General features: G+C 38.6%; 1 protein-coding gene across 1 annotated transcript in view; it reads right to left on the bottom strand.

Moving 5' to 3' along the window:
- The window catches only part of LOC126183224 (uncharacterized), a 679892-nt gene that overhangs the window by 376935 nt on the left and 285332 nt on the right, over positions 1–17625 (bottom strand). Inside the window, exon 10 of the mRNA XM_049925008.1 lies at positions 8287–8504. Coding sequence (XP_049780965.1) covers positions 8287–8504 — 218 coding nt within the window. The remainder of the gene's footprint in view (positions 1–8286; positions 8505–17625) is intronic.

The raw sequence follows: 17625 nt of genomic DNA, 5'->3' as shown, positions 1-17625 counted from the left end.
TTTGTTTCTTGTGATGACAAAGTTTTGACTTCAACACCCAAGATGAATGTGAGCGTGATGCATAAAACTATGGTGAAGGAACACTGTGGGGTAGAAAGAGGTGGTAGCAATGATCATGAAGAAGAAGAAGGAGAAGAAGAGGAGGAGGAGGCCATTGCACCAAGTTTTGTTTCTGCTGCACAATGTACTGTCAGGAAATACTTTTTGTCGTTTAATGCAGAGGAGTGAGTTATAACAAACAGAGTGAGAATTTCTGTGATTACAGTATGCTGGAAGAAGGAAAAATCAACACTTCTTTATTTAAAAAATGTGTTCTGCAATAAGTGTGATTTATGTGCATGTTGTATTTAAATTTGTAGCAGATTATTGTTAAGTTTGTGACTAAATATCTCTTATGTCATCTAAACACTCTTGAATTATGACTCTAGGTCACTCTTTCTGTGTACCTAACCAAAACTCCCATTTAAGAAAAACCCCTATTTCAGGAAAAAATACTTGAGTCCCCATTGATTCATTAGAAAGTGGTTTTACTGTGCTTCTCAATACGTGGTCATCCCTCAATCATTACAAATGTGAGTCCTGATACTGATTCACTCCAGTTACTTATAGATGTCTGACCAGGCTACATGAATATTTAACAGGTATTGACATAAAGACTGATCACCTCACCAGAAATTCATGAACTGTACAACACAGCAGACAGGAATTTTACAGTCATTAGCAAAATTGCTCTTGTCAAAACATGGGAGTGCTTGCAACCCATATTGGACTATGTGTAATGTAATTTGGCTTGCCATGATCAACACATTGCCAAATATATTATACAATCTGCATGGGTTCCACCATGGTGAAGGTCATGATTATGATACTAATGACAACCTGTATGATCAATGACATTCCATGCATTGATGTCACACATAATGTCTGAAAGAACAGACATCATATCCATATAAGTACGTAGTTCTGGCAACACTGGCTATAACCTGCTTCTTCTGTGTGGATGCACACACATTACCCGAACTCTTACGGGACTTGGTAAGAACGTCTTTCACAAGTAATGAGTGTGGTGGGTAGGGACACTACAAATGTAGTGTGTGGACATATAAGGTGAGAATGTGGGTCTCACAGGATGTATGCACTCGGTGGCTCAGATGGACAGAGCAACTGCCATGTAAGCAGGAGATCCCTCGTTCGAGTCCCGGTCAGGGCACACTTTTTCACCTGCCCCGTTGATATATATCGACACCTGTCAGCAGCTGAAGGTATTAATATATAATTCTAAACTCATCAGTTTGTTGTATTAACAATGGTGAAGTACATTCTGCTCACACTAGAAATAAAATTCACTAAAGGGTGCTGTCACAATGACCTGACACAAAGTACTGTAATACAGACTTATCATTCCTTTAACCCCAACATTAACACACATGCTGGTGCAACAATATGGCTATTACAGAGTTCATACCACACCATGACACAACTTGTCCAATCAAGTCTGGAAAATCACAAACTGGACATATGTCCAGGCCATCAATAGCTAATCAGTCAGTCTCTGTTGTCTGCTGTACTAACAGTACAAAGATTTAAAGAACAAGTGGGGCCTTGGCCTCAGTGACCACAATCTATCAATTAAGAGTTATGACAGCATAAGAAAACTGTGATTCAGTGGTGGCCAAATCACTGTCCTTCTACCAAGGACTTGACTACATGGTTACATCGTTTTCTAGTCCCGTTCAGTAAAGCCCTTAGTGCCCTCCACTATAATAAAAATAATTATGAGCCACTGAAGTCAGGTATGTTGTTCTCAGCAACATGTTTCACATCTAGGTGGTTGACACATGGCTACAGTTTAGCAATGGTCATTCATTTGAGTGGACATATGGTTGATAATCATGCCCACATAAAAGGTTTTGTAAGTTACGGCAGTGGTGGTACATTATGTGATTGCTTGCACATGTGGCCCTACCTACATTCAAGACAGCCATATCATATACCAGTAAGCTGTAACATTTGCTCATCCTTTTATGTGGGAATGACAACCAAACAGCTATCTGCCGTAATGAATAGCCATCACCAAACTGAGGCCAAGACTGAGTTGACTATCCACAGGCAGGACATGCTGCTGACTACATCATACTAATCTTCAGTGACTGCTTCACAATCTGTGCCATTGTGATTGTGCAATGTCCAGATTTGTGTGGCATTCAAGTGTGCCAGTGACCTGATGTTGGACTGCATGGGAATGTGAGCGCAGGCATGCCATTGTCGATGTTCTGATTGACCGTATCTGACCATCACAGGGGAGGATCACCAAATTGTACACCAAGGACATCACAACGCCTTCACATCTGCAACTGTCATTGAAGAGCAAGTAATGGATTCCTTGCAACATTCTGTCTCACCCCAACCAATGATCAGCAACTAGCAGCAGTTGGAATAGGGAATTACCATGTCATGTATAGGTTGTCATTAACACCACAACACAAATGGCCGCATTTGTAGTGGTACCATGATCAGAAAGCATGCACTGCTGATGAATGGCATTGGATTGTGTTCAGCATTGGTAGTGTTCAGCAATGAATTGCAGTCCTGTGTTACTCTATACGACTGCCATTGGTACATATGTTGGCAACCTGGGCAATGGTCCCATTCTTCCAATATTTTGGAGAAATATAGTGGTGTTACTCCTTACATCAGGGTGTGGGGAGCCATTGGGTATCACTTCATATCATGGCTGGTAGTAATTGAGGGAAACATGACAACAAAAAAGTATGTTACATACATCTTGCACCTTCAGGTGTTACTTCTCATGTGACAGTATTGTGGTGCCATTTTTCAATAGGGTAGTACTTGTCCACACATGGCACATGGCACATGTCTCATGAACAGTCTGTGTGATGTAGACTCCCAGCTCTATCCTTGATAGAACATCTGTGGCTCCAGCTTGGATGTCATCTCCATCCCAGAGATAGTATCCTCAATATCTAGGACTAGTTACAACTGTCTGTAGGTCAGTTTGCCTGAAGAGAGGATACAATGACTTTATGACATCCTTCCCAACCAAGTAAATGCATTCATCCATTTCAGAGTGGGTGTAATGTCACATTGAAAGGTGGGCTCATTCTGCCAAGTTCTCTGTAAATATTACTCAATTTTGTATAACTGAAATAATATCTCGTACCCTGTCAGCCCATGCAGTTCCATTTTGTTTTCTCCTCCTTTTGTTGTTGTTTCACCTCTTTTGGTCAGGCAGTGTAGCTGACTTAATAAAGGATTCAAATATACTGGAGGAGACTTCATTATCCAACTATTGTTTGCAACAATTATTGTAAGTGGTGGGCATGAAATGACATCTTCCAAATCAATACTAAATGCTTTCTCTGAAAATTAATCAGAAAAAATAGATCTGAAGCCCACCCATGATATACACTTTAAGACAAGAAAACTTATACACCACAAAGGAGTTATGCAAAGTGGTCACAAATTGATCATACCATGAAAAATGCAAAATTGTAAACTTTGGTGGCTGGTGGATGAAGGTGTGACTCAGTACTGCAATTTCACCATGCAGCTGGTGAGAATTGTAAACAGGGGTCATGATCATACCAAGGCATAGAGTCTTTGTGAATTTCACTTTGTGTACTCAGTTCGACAGTAACCATGCCTTGCATGAAAAACATACACAGATGTTAACACCTGAGAGAGGATGTGACATTGGTATTAAAGAAGCCAGTTAGAGAATTTGGTAGATCATTCGACACTTGAAAAGGAGTGATGCCACTATTTGATGATACTGACAGGAATAGGTGAACCATGGCTGAACACAGAGTCAAGAAGAAAGCAGTTGATCTAAATGGACAACAGAACTTGAAGGCCAAGCAATCATAAGAGAGGCACTCAGAGTCCTGGACATATCATTGTCATCAGTTTGACATGCAACTGGTGCTACAGTGACCCCAACTTCCAGAAACGGTGATCAGCTCAAAGTGCCCCTTTTGGCTACTACCAGTGATCCCTGTACACCAACAAGCCCATTTGTAGTGGTGTCAGGCACATTCAGCCTGTAATCTCATTGAATGCAGTAGAATTGTATCCCACTTTGAACTGAGCCTCAATAACCAGCAAAGATGTATCTGGAGATGCTGTGGAAAGATACCAATCTGAGAATGAGGAGTAATGGTCTGGGGTACTATTTCATAGTAAGACCTCTTCTATTGTCATCTAAAGCAAGGGGGGGGGGGGGGGGAGTCCGTTGATAGTGATTGGGCCAAATATCTCACAAAATAAGCATCAAACAAAAAAACTACAAAGAATGAAACTCGTCCAGCATGGTTGGTTCGCTAGATGGCGCTGCCATAGGTCAAACGGATATCAACTGCACTTTTTAAAATAGGATCCCCCATTTTTTATTACATATTCATGTAGTATGTAAAGAAGAAATATGAGTGCTTTAGTTGGACCACTTTTTTTCACTTTGTGATAGATGGCACTGTAATAGTCACAAACGTATAAGTACATGGTATCACATAACATTCCGCCAGTGGGAATGGTATTTGCTTTATGATACATTACTTGTGATAAAATGGACTGTTTACCTTTTGCGGAAAAGGTCGATATTGTGTTGATGTATGGCTATTGTGATCAAAATGCCCAACGGGTGTGTGCTACGTATGCTGTTCGGTATCCTGGATGACATCTTTCAAGTGTCCAGACTGTTCGCTGGATAGTTACATTATTTAAGGAAACAGGAAGTGTTCAGCCACATGTGAAACGTCAACCACAGCCTGCAACCTGTACATCGGTAGCAGACAAATTGCACGAGAATTGGGAATCTCAGAAACGTCGGTGTTCAGAATGCTACATCAACATTGATTGCACCTGTACCATATTTCTATGCACCAGGAATTGGATGGCGATGACTTTGAACATTGTGTACAGTTCTGCCACTGGGCACAAGAGAAATTATGGGACAATGACAGATTTTTTGCACGTGTTCTATTTAGCAACAAAGCATCATTTACCAACAGCGGTTATGTAAGCTGGCATAATATGTGCTACTGAGCAATGGAAAATCCATACTGGGCTTACATTTTAGCAAGATAATGCCCACACACATGGCAAGAGTTTCTTCTGCTTGTCTTCATACTTGCCAAATGCTATCCTGGCCAGCAGGGTCACTAGATCTCTCCCAAACTAAATATATTTGGAGCATTAGGGGCAGGACCGAGATTTTAAGGATCTAACACATCATTTGAACAGAATTTCACACAATATCCCTCGGGAGGACATCCAGCAACTCCATCAATCAATTTTCCAGGGCTTGGTCGGTTATTCATCTAAAACTGAGCTGAAATTCTTCTCCATAAGGGCCAGAGGATGACCAATGTGTTACTGACTTACTCAGTTTGAGATTTCTGTCTCATTTGGATAATTTCTTCATAGTGCATATTTTTTTTGTCTTTGGGTGTATATTAAATACAAAAGCAACAAATAGACTTGTCCTCTATACAGATGTTAGTATTGAAATTTTTATCAGTGATCTTGAAGGAGCTGTTGCAAAAAATCAGTATTGAACTATAAAGGGCAACTAGAACCAGCATAAAAAATTATATGTTCAATAAATTAAAGAGACAGTACTGTCTTAACTCAAAGAGGGACATGGAACATATAACTCTGGGCAGGCTAATGGAGAAGAATTTCAGCTCAGTTTCAGATGAATAATTGACCAAGCCCTGAAAAAATATATAAAAAGTAGAACAATACATGGTGGGAGGGATCATTCAAAGTCTACAGTCTCTGTACAGAAACTTCTAATGAAAATGAGACTATTGAACTATTGCTGTAAAACAAAGCATAGAGCTATAGATAATGAGATATGAAAGAAAATGCATTTGGCTGCCAAAAGGGCAACATGTGAAGCCTTCAATGATCAGCATCATAGAATTTTATCCAAAGACCTCTCAAAAACCACAGACAAATTCTAGTCATATGTTAAGACTGTGACTGATATTGAAATTATAATGTCTAGACCCACACATATGATGCAGTAACTAAACATTGATCATTAAAAAGCAAAAGTATAAATTTTGAACTTCTTTTTCAAAGGTTCCTTTGCAAAAGAAAATGCAGAAGTACTACTTCATTTTAAATCTCTCACCACTACAGATATTAGTGATATACACTGAAGTGCCAAAGAAACTGGTATAAGCATCCGTATTCAAATACAGAGACACATAAACAGGCAGAATATGGCACTGCAATCAACACCTATATAAGACAACCAGTGTCTGCCTTATCTGTTAGATCAGTTACTTCTGCTACAATTGCATGTTATCAAGATTTAAGTGAGTTTGAATGTGGTGTGATAGTTGGTAAACATGCGATGGGACACAGCATCTCTGAGCTGCATTTTGACAGACTTGGGCAATTCAAGCAGGACAATGCAACACCTCACACATCCAGAACTGCTATGGAGTGGCTCCAGGAACACTCTTCTGTGTATAAACACTTCCACTCACCACCAAACTCCCCAGACCTAAACATTATTGAGCATATCTAGGATTCCTTGCAACATGCTGTTCAGGAGAGATTCAACTCTGTTGTACTCTTATGGATTTATGGACAGCCTGGCAGGATTCATGGTGTCAGTTCTCTCCAGCACTACTTCAGACATTAGTTGAGTCTATGCAATGTGTGCTTGTGTGCTTGCTTTTTTGTGTGCTTCCAGGGGCCTTATTCAGTATGGAGTAGGTGTGCCAGTTTATTTGGCTCTTCTGTGTAGATATTAGTGTAAGTGCCATTGAGAGACAGGTGAAACTGAACAAAACTTCATGGTCTGATGGATTCCCTATCAGATTCATACAGAATTTGTGTCTCAGTTAGCCCCTCTTGACATAGCCCCTCTTTTTACCCTAATAGTATATTATGGTATAGTATATATCTCTCGAATAAAAATCTTTGTCCATACAAGAAGAGTATCAGAAGTGATCCACAGAAGCACCATCCAATATTTTTGACATTCATCTATTTTAGATCCTTATAACACATGAAATGTAATGAGGTATCTTGAACAGAATGACCACATTCACGCCTCCAGTTGCTGTTCTACATATCATCAGTTCCAGACTTTTGGTTTATGCAAACATTCTTAGAAAGAAAATCACAAGTTAGCAAGCTAGTGAAGTTACATGAGATCCCTTTTAAACCTGTTTAATCATTGTTATCAAAGAAAATGGTATAGGTAAAAATGGTACTCTTAGTAAGGAATACATTTCGAGTTTGAGTGATAAAATTGAGATGCAGATGCCGACATCACAAAATGAAATACTTTATTAATGGAATCAAGCAGCTGATTAGTTGTTTGGTTGATCTGGGTGAGGGAACCAAACAGCAAGGTCATCGGTACCATCAGATTAGGGGAGGATGGGGAAGGAAGACAGCCACACCCTTTCATAGGTACCATCCTGGCATTTGCCTGAAGCAATTTAGGGAAATCACAGAAAATGTAAATCAGGATCTCCAGATATGGGTTTGAACTGTCATCCTCCTGAATGCAAGCCCAGCATGCTAACCACTGCACCACCTCTCTCGGTAATCAAACAGGCAGTCTGCTACTACCACCACCATTATGGCCAGTGAAGAAAAAAGAGAAGGGAGTGAAAACACAAATGGTATATGTCTTTTAATACCTCAATAGAGCAACAACAACTTTAGCTCCTCTAAACAATTAGTAAAGAGAAAACTTGTTTTGTACGTCTCTGCAAGAAATAAGTCAGAACAGAAATTCACCAAAGCCCTTTGGCATCAGAGCCTCTTGGCTTCACAGGAGAGGTAGTAATACCTATGAATAATATGTACTACTCTTTCCCTCTTCTTCGTCCATGATTTACAACCAGCTTGCATAGGCAATTTTACTTTTCACAGGGGCAAAATTTACATCTTATACTTGATGAAATGTTAATATCTCAGTCTCTCCCTGTCTACTCCAGTTCATTCTCTCTGTCACCATATGATCTAATTTTTAGAGGATTTACAGTCTACACGAATCAACCAGTGTTAGAGTTATGAAACACCTTAACAGTGAAACAATATAAAGTAATTCTTGATAACTAATCATTTACTTTTCTTTCAGTGTAAGAGGGCAATGACTGCCCATTACCATTATGAAATAAGTATAGCAATATTTTAGCCCCTTCTTTATTTACTGTAGTTGTTTTGTTGTTACTTTCTTATTTTTGTAAGGTTTGGAGCACTATAGATACTGAAAAGTGAAAAATATTGACTCACAGATATGAATAGCAAGGATACTGGGAATCAGCCAGAGATGTTATTGTTGTGTAAAAGAAATGTTTCAACTGTGTGTTTTTTTCTGACTGCATGTACCAGTAGAGGCTCAAGAAACGTCCTGTTGTAGGCTGTGAGATAATTAACATGGTGAGAGCTGCAACTCTCATCTCTAAGTGCTCTGAATGATTTGCAAGTATTGGCCAATAAAGCTCATAAACCTGGAAAAAAGAAAATATCATTATTTCATTATAGGCATGTATTCAAATTAAATATTGCATACATATGTATCACTAAACTTTGCATCCAAATACATGCTCAAGTTTGTTTACAGCCAACTTGAAATATACCAACAGGTCCAGTACTATTCATAAAACAACTAACTAAATCTCAAGCCTTTGAAGTGATATTCTACTTTTTTGAGAGTGAGCAGAGGGTGATGGGGCAAAGAGACTGGACAATCTTTTACACACTAGACAGAAAATCTACTAAAGGCCAGGGCAAAGCATGATACATCAAGATAGGCTGACATGTTGTTGTTTAGACGAGTACTGCTGGAAGACATTTGCCATACAGTTGTTTCGAAAGTTTGCACACGTTTGCTGTCTACCGGGTTTCTTCATTCCTTTCTTTCTCCAATCAAAAAACTTCTGCCTCTGAATGGATGAGGTCCATTTGCCTTTTCATGTACAGCTGTGGAAATGCTCCCACCTTCTAATTTATTATTTTTTCTAATAACTGCATCACAATAATAACTATTATTAACATACAATCAAACAATGGAAACTCCAAGTAGGATCATCAACAATGTAGTTGCAGACAGGCACAATTAAGAGACACTTACATAAAGCTTTCAGCAGTAGAAGAGAGACACACACCATTGACACACATAAGCAAGCACACCTCACATACACCCAACTACCAACTCCAGCATCTCAGGCCAGAATGCCGGCACGAGATACTGTAGTTGGCTATCTTGTGTGCAGGAATCATGCTTGTGTGCCTGTGTGTGTGTGTGTGTGTGTGTGTGTGTGTGTGTGTGTGTGTGTGTGTGTGTGTGTGTGTATTGTTATTAACATACACATAGATTCAGAATGATTTTCAAAAACTGAGCAAGTTAGCATAGCAGTTCACAAACTGGGTATGATCTCAGGAGGACTGTGTCTCAAATCCCTATTCAGCCACCTAGATTTATGTTTGTGGTAATTTTATTTATATTATTCAAGGCAAATGACAGGATGATTCATTTGGAAAGGACATTACAAATTTTTTTCCCAATCCTTTACCAATATCAGCTTGTGCTATACTTTAATGGCCTCATTCTCAACAACTTTGCTTCGTTTTGATCTTCTATGGAGTTATAAGTTGTTTAAACACTTGAAACATGTAGTTTGTTAAACCCATGAATAACAATGTTAGGCCCAGCTGTCTGCCATTTTCCAGAGACAAATGATAAATGATCAACATATGTTAGATAACATACCATGAGGTATCCTTGCCTGACTGAGATATTTCCGCCCTACAGTAATCTTTGGTAAGTAGAGTTGAACAGCTGTCAGAGTACTAGACAGTTGTTAAGGCTGTATACTTAGTAAAATGATATATTTATGGAAATAATAAAAGTAGGTTGTGTGCTGAGTCATTTGAATACTTAGAAGAATAGAAGAAAGTGTAAGTCTATGTTGGTACTGTTGTGTTTAAAGTTAGTTGATGCATGGCTCCCAGGACTTATGATCACATTATTTGCTAATGGAAATTGGTATATATTGTTAGTAAAGGTTGTATACATGTTTACTTATTTTGCAAAAATAAGCAGATTCAATATAATAAATAGTGCTTCTCATATAAGAACTGAATGAAAAGAATTATTTTTTTCTTTCTGATAATCAATGTATTTTATGATTTTGTACATGACTGTAAAGTATTTACTTATCGACTGCACTGATAAGAGTTGCATGTGCTGACAATAGGTGGCACAATAACAGTTGAGTGGAGAGGCAGCATGGCATACCATGCGGCCAGAATGGAATGTGGTTCTTGAAAGGTTAATTTGCAAAAGTCAAGAAATGGAAGGAACTACAAAATCACCAGGGTGCAGCATTCAGTGTGACAGAGTACATCATGCCATACGACAATAACAGCACAAGACAACAAACCAGTGCAGTAGTTTGCCTAGTATTGCTGCAGTAGAGTATTTGTTCACAGCTGTCACATTTTTGTGTTCCTTGGTGGTTTGGAATAATGTGTAATGATCAGGAGTGAACTGTATTAAAACAATACTTTACATGTTTATTCAAGATGTGATAGGTAATCTAGTACCCTTTCATCTACATCTACATCTGTACTCTGCAAACCACTGTAAGGGACATGGCAGAGGGTACATCCCATTTACCAATTATTAGGATTTCTTCCCATTCCATTCACGTGTGGAGCATGGAAAGAATTCTTGTTTGAATGCCTCTGTGCATGCTGTAATTATTCTAATCTTATTCTCATGATACCTGTGTGAGTGTTATGCAGGGGACTGTAGTATATTCCTAGAGTCATCATTTAAAGTCAGCTCTTGAAACTTTGTTAAAAGATTTTCTTGGGAAAGTTTACATCAATCTTCAAGAGTCTTCCAGTTCAGTTTCTTCAGAATCTCTGTGACTCAAATATTCATTATTACATAGACAAGTGAGACGTACAGTGAAGTCAACTGGGAAGAATGATGTGAAAAATTAAAAAAAAAGAAAAAAAAAAGAAAAGAAACCCCATGAAGAATGTGAGGAATCACAGAGAAAAGAGAATGAAGAATGTTGGAGAAAAACAATAAAATGGATTCAGAAAATTTCATCATCATCATCTAGTAAGTCAAAAGAAGATATAGTCAAATGTGAAGATGTAGAAACTGACAATCAAGTAGGAACTTCTGAATGACACAGATAATTGTGCGACTATGTGGAACTGTGCGGATTGTAAACAATGGGCTGCATCCCTTAATGGTCAAGAAATGAGTACGTGTGATGCAGCAAGGAAGACTGACAGTATCAAAAAGGAAAGCCTATCATATATTACAATTATTGGACTCTTACAGGACGAATTAAAAAAAACTGTACGAGAAATATGAATTAAATCCACTCAAGTCAGAGCAATGGTGTGGTAAAACAAAAACCAAAGATGTGAAAATCGGTGCTTCATCCTCCGAAAATGATCTGTTGTTGATTATTGCTGAGCTACGAGAGGACACAAAAATTTTGAGTGATGAAAACAGAAGACTCAAGCTTAAATTGGAAGAGATTGGTCATCAGGTATGTCTTAACATCCCCAAACCTATGGAAGGATTGCCAGAAAGTGAAGCTACGACTAAAATGCTTCACAACAGGCCTAGCAGTAGATGGGTAACTGTAAAATCGAAGGGGGGTGCTTACAAACATATTAACAATAAACATAGGCAGGACTTTGTGTTACCATTAAATAACAAATATAATTCACTTCAAAACACAGATGACATAGAAACTGTATCAGCACACTCATCTGATAAGGTGGTACAGGACTCTCAAAACTTAGCGAACAGCCAAGGAAGGTATAAGAAAAAACGTAAAATCAAGATTTATTCAGACAGTTATGCCAGAGGATTTGCAGGTATGTTAACGGAAAGCGGACCTCGTGTGATTAACGAGTTTGAAATAGAAGGTACTGTTAAATCAGGAGCTGGTTTACGAGATGTTTCAACATCAATCAAGAAAGAAAGCACAGTCCTCGTGGACAGAGACTTTGTAGTGGTAATGGCCGGAGCAAACGACGTCAGGAGAAACAAAAGGAAGATTGCTACTTCGACACTGAAGAAAACTCTCGGAATGTTAACTCACACCAATGTGATTGTTGTTAATGTGCCACATTGACATGATTTGCCCCAGTGGTCATGTGTGAATAAGGAAGTGGAGCAGACAAACAAGGAGTACAAAGCTATCTGTGAGCACTTTAAGAATGTTTCCCTAATTAACACCAGTAGTTGTAGCAGAGAATGGCATACCAAGCATGGTCAACATTTCAGTTATCTAGGTAAGTGTGTTTTAAGTGATACAATTATCGGAATAGTATTGGATAAGCTAGAGAAGGAAAAAAGACCAGTAATGTGTTTGGATTGTGTTTCAACTGAGATGACAAAAAACTTGTATGCATAGACCAGGTTGGGTGTTCTAGTAACATAAGGACACAACCTGGTCAATTTTCATGCAGTAACAGTAGGTCATGTCAACTAAGAGAATACGCAAAAAAAGAAATGCCTAAAGTAGAGTTTAAATATGCTACCTCAATATTCAGGGCATGGCAGATAAAAACTTAATTGTCAACGAATTTTCAAATGAAAATGTGATAGATATTCTATGTTTAAGTGAACATTGGTGTAAAGAGGATGAGGTTGGGTACAAAGTATTGGATGATTACACACTACTTAGTTGCTATTGCAGAAAACAGCACTTACGTGGTGGGGTAGTAATATATGCAAAAACACTTCTTGCAGCAAACTGTGGCAGGATAGATCTCAATACCCTTTGTGATGAAATGCATTTTGAAATGTCAGGTCTAGTAATTGAGAGCCTTAAGCTAATGGTAGTAGTAGTGTACATGCCACCTAGTGGTGACCCCCATATCTTTCTGGAGAAACTTGAGGAACTCTTAATGAACATATGTATACCGAAATGGAAAAAATACAATGTTGTCATTGGAGGGGATATCAATTCAAGTTTTGATGTCCTGCAGGACAGAAAAACTGTGACAGAGCTCAAAAATGTGCTTCGACAATTTAACATCTACTATGTTAACTGCAAACCTACCAGAGGCTCATCCTGTCTAGACAATATATTTACAAATATTAAGAGAACTTGTATGTCCACTGATGTAATTAGTTTCCCTTTCTCAGACCATGATGCAGTATATCTTAGTCTTAATAATGTAACTTCAGACTGCACCAAACCAGAATCTAAAACTGTGATTACTAGACCAGTGAGCAGAGAGAGGATGGATAGGTTTAGACATGCCCTCACTTATTTCATTTGGGACATATGTTTTATTAGGCTTCAACACTGTTCAGCTGATATTGTATTCACAAAGTTTTTCTCCATCTTTCTAAATGTATTTGAAAATAGCATCCCTCTGAAAAAATGTACAGTGAATATTAGTAGTAATTACAAGAAAAGGAAAACGAAGGAATGGTATACTCCACAGTTAGGGCAACTGAAAAATACTGTTATGCTGTATTCTAGTCTGTACAAAACCAGTAAATCAGAACTGTATAAAGACCTGTATGCTAAAGCTAAATGCAAGTACAGGAAGGCAATAAATGAAGCAAAGAAACTGCATAACATAGTAAACATTGAAAAATCTAACAATAAATGCAAGAAGGTCTGGAGTGTAATAAACTCCATTGAACACACTAAACACAAAGAGGAAATTGCCATTACCCCAGAAGAATTTAATAAACATTGCATTCAGTCCATTGAAGAAATTAGTAGTTCAATAATCAAACCACCTGAAAATGCACTTAGTATTATGGACAGCTGCTTTGATAAGCTTCCCCCAAGCACCTTCACTTTCACAGAAGTGAGCCCAAATAATATCCTAACAATACTGAAAAATTTCAAACCTTCAGTTAGTGTTGATTACTATGATATGTCATGTAATTTGTTGAAAGATGTTATTGATTGTGTGATTTATCCTTTAACCTTTTGTGTTAACAAATGCCTAGTTGAAAGTAAGTTCCCCAACATACTAAAAATTTCTAGAGTTGTGCCCGTATACAAAAAAGGGGAAAAGAACTGTCCCGCTAGTTACAGACCTATATCCATGACCCCAGTTTTTCAAAAATTTTAGAAACGATTATGTATGAGCAAGTCAGTGCCTACTTGGGTAAACTAACTATAATTACTGATAAACAGTTTGGATTTAGGAAAGGTAAATCCACAACAGATGTAATGGACTCCCTCGTAAAATTAGTCCTAGATGTGTTCGAGGCTAGGGACTATGCCCAGGCTACATTTTGTGACCTGAGCAGAGCCTTTGACTGTGTAGAGCATGACACTGTGCTGAATAAGCTAGTTTACTATGGTTTTGATGACAACAGTATAAATATGTTCAGGTCTTTTCTAGAGAACCGTCAACAAGTAGTGTGCGTTGGTAGGGAGAAATCAAATTTGGTTAATGTTAGGTACAGAGTGCCTCAAGGGTCGGTGCTTGGACCTTTACTGTTTATACTAATGATTAATGACCTGCCCTTATTCATAAAATCTCATACAATATTGTATGCTGATGACACAACTTTTCTACATAAAAGCTCTGATCTAGGTACACTGAAAACACTGACCGAAAATACCCTTGCTCAGTCCTCATTATGGTTCAAAACTAATGGCTTCTTGCTAAATGAAAACAAAACCCAGACACTTTACTTTAGCCTCAGAGAGATTCCTAACTGCCAGGAATTAGAAACTGTTAAATTTTTAGGTGTTACTATTGACAATAAATTGACGTGGGAACCACACATTAAAAATATATTGGCTAGGCTTTCGAGAGTTATTTATCTAATTAGAAATTTAAAAAGACATGTTCCCAATGACTATGTGAGATCAGCATATTTTGCCTTCTTCCAAAGCATCATCTCTTATGGAATTTTACTGTGGGGTAGTAGCTGTCATGTAAATGACATTTTACTTTTACAGAAGAAAGTAATAAGAATAATAACGGATTCTGATAAAACAGAACATTGTAAACCTCTGTTTATTAAATTGCAGTGTCTTACAGTAGTAAACTTATTCATCTACAATGTTTTAATGTCCATTAGAAACAATGTGTCTAATTTTGTGTTGAGAAGTGATATTCATAGCCATAATACTAGAAACAGAACATCTGTAGACGTACCATATCATAGATTATCAAAATTGCATAACTCTTACCTAGTTCTTGGACTAAGGATGTTTAATAGACTAAGTGCTGACTTTAAGGACTGCCTGTAAATATATTTAAAGCTAAATTATACAAGCTACTAGTGAACAGTCCGTTTTACTCCATTGATGAATTTTTTGAAGATGAAAATACTGTATTCTCCCGTGTACCTATTTTATGTAAACCAATTTACTTTGATATAGTAGTTTATGTAGAAATATATGCTCTTGACTTTGTCTATTGCTGTAATCAGCTGAACGACAATAAAATTATTATTATTATTATTATTATTATTATTATTATTATCTGGATTCTGGAGACATTTGCCAGTATCAATTTAGACACTTTGCTACTACACACATAGCAACAACAACTCATGCTGCAAGTTTAGCTAGCCTTAATTGCTCATAAAGGACAGCCATTATACAAGTTGCTCCAAGCTGCAAGCAGATTGCACACTACTCTCATCTTGAGTGTCATGGTAGCTACCATGAGAACCGTCATTCCTACTGAAGACAGCCAATCCATGCCAGATCAGTTCAATGAGCTACCTCCATCCAGCTACCATTGAGCATACCCAAAGACCTCCAAACTATCCACCCCACTGTTGAGAAGCTGGCTAAGCAGATAGACACACTGTAACTATTAACTGTGACTGTATGTAATGTGCATACAAACCACACCCTGGTGAGACAGTCTCATAGTTATGAGCTACCTCGGGCAGACATATGTTGGTTTCACATACGCTTTTCTATGGCTATGAAGTGCACAAAATCATATATGCAATATCATTTAGACTCAACAGATTATGACATCTATCTACAGTGCCTACCACAGAGGGATCATTGACAGTCTACAATACACAGGGCATTTTGAACTATTCATTGTGCTGCCAGGAGCAAAACAACACTGAACCCAGTACTTCCAACATGACTACACTCTACTCTTTAATAGAGACTGTTTATCACTGGCTATCGGTCAGCCTTATTGTTATTAAATGACACAGGAGCAGATGTCAGCATGTTACCAGTCACATTCTCTCCTGATGATAAGCAAGCTGGTATGGTGCTGCTACTGGCAGTCAACAATTCTGTCATCCACAAGTACAGTCATAAGACTTTGGTGTTTGACATCAGACTCACTGATAGCAGCAAGTGGACATTCATATTAAGTGACACTGCTTAACAATTTTGGGTGCAGATTTCCTGACACAAGCTGCTCTGACTGTGGATTTTGAGGATGCTTTCCTGATACATTCTGTAGTGGGTCAAGGTGTAGTGACACAAGATACTGAGCATCAGTGACAGAGGTGAGAAAAGGTCATTATTTTGTCAGGGATGGAAGGAGGGAAAGCAAAACTTTGTGTGTGGGGAGTGGGTTCTTTCCTTGGCTCAGAGGGTGAGGATGAACAAAACTTTGGTGGTTCTACTAACAGTCATTTATTGAGACATAAGACCCTTTAAACAAACAAATACAATATGTTTTAACTTGCTCAATTTGTCATGGCTGCAGAGTGGCTGAGTCACAGCGTGCAGATTCTGGGGAATGCTGATGCGGTGACGGCTCGTGATGCAGTGGCACACTGGCAGTGCATTTCTTATTCACTACCATACCCTGACTCAGTGTGATGGCAGCACAGTCTTCTCCTTGTGAATTCTCTCATTGTATTATGAACAAACAGCTATGGCATGGCGTGGAGTGCTCTGTTCCAGTATGAAACCAGTGACTCTCAGGTTCGGCATCTTCTGGCAGAGTTATCAACTTCTAGGTTCACAGGTGTCCCATTTGATGACACTGCAGTCCCTTCATCCTCACCAGCCACCTGGGTAAGTACCACACAAACTTCTTTCAGGTAACATCTGGGATGGTATTTTCTGCAGTGACCTATCGGTGTGGTACTGACATCTTCTGTTGGGCAGCATAGTGGCTAAGATGTTGTAGCAGAGTATGACATCCACTGACTAACCATTGGGTTTGTCCATCCATATAACTTTTCTTCATGTCATCATGACTGACTCTTTGGTCATTAATCTATGCTTCTCATGTTGGGCAGAAACATGACCAATGTCAACACACATGCTGACTTTCCATTGATTTACTTCTATGCTAGCATGGTCAGACATTGCCCTGTCATCCTCCTCTGCATCACCAGAAATGTCACGCATGTGAGTTCAGTATGCTGACTGATCCTGGAGCATTGATCACTGATGGGCAAACAGTACTGGTTGTTGTGCCCCTTGGAAGCATTGCCCATCTGGTCCCATTTATCTGTTGAAGTGCTTACTGCCTCTGCTCAAACTCCACTGGTCCTTGGCCTTCTCACATTGAGCAGAAACATGACCAATGTCGACACACTTGCCGGCTTCCCTTGTTTAACCCTTGCTGCTTCAGAATATTGTGGCTTAACGTGCCAAAGTGTCTAAA

This window comes from Schistocerca cancellata, chromosome 4 (assembly GCF_023864275.1).
Source record: "Schistocerca cancellata isolate TAMUIC-IGC-003103 chromosome 4, iqSchCanc2.1, whole genome shotgun sequence".
Classification (NCBI taxonomy): domain Eukaryota; kingdom Metazoa; phylum Arthropoda; class Insecta; order Orthoptera; family Acrididae; genus Schistocerca; species Schistocerca cancellata.
Note: the sequence above shows the minus strand (reverse complement) of the source record. Positions and strands in the feature narration are given on the sequence as shown.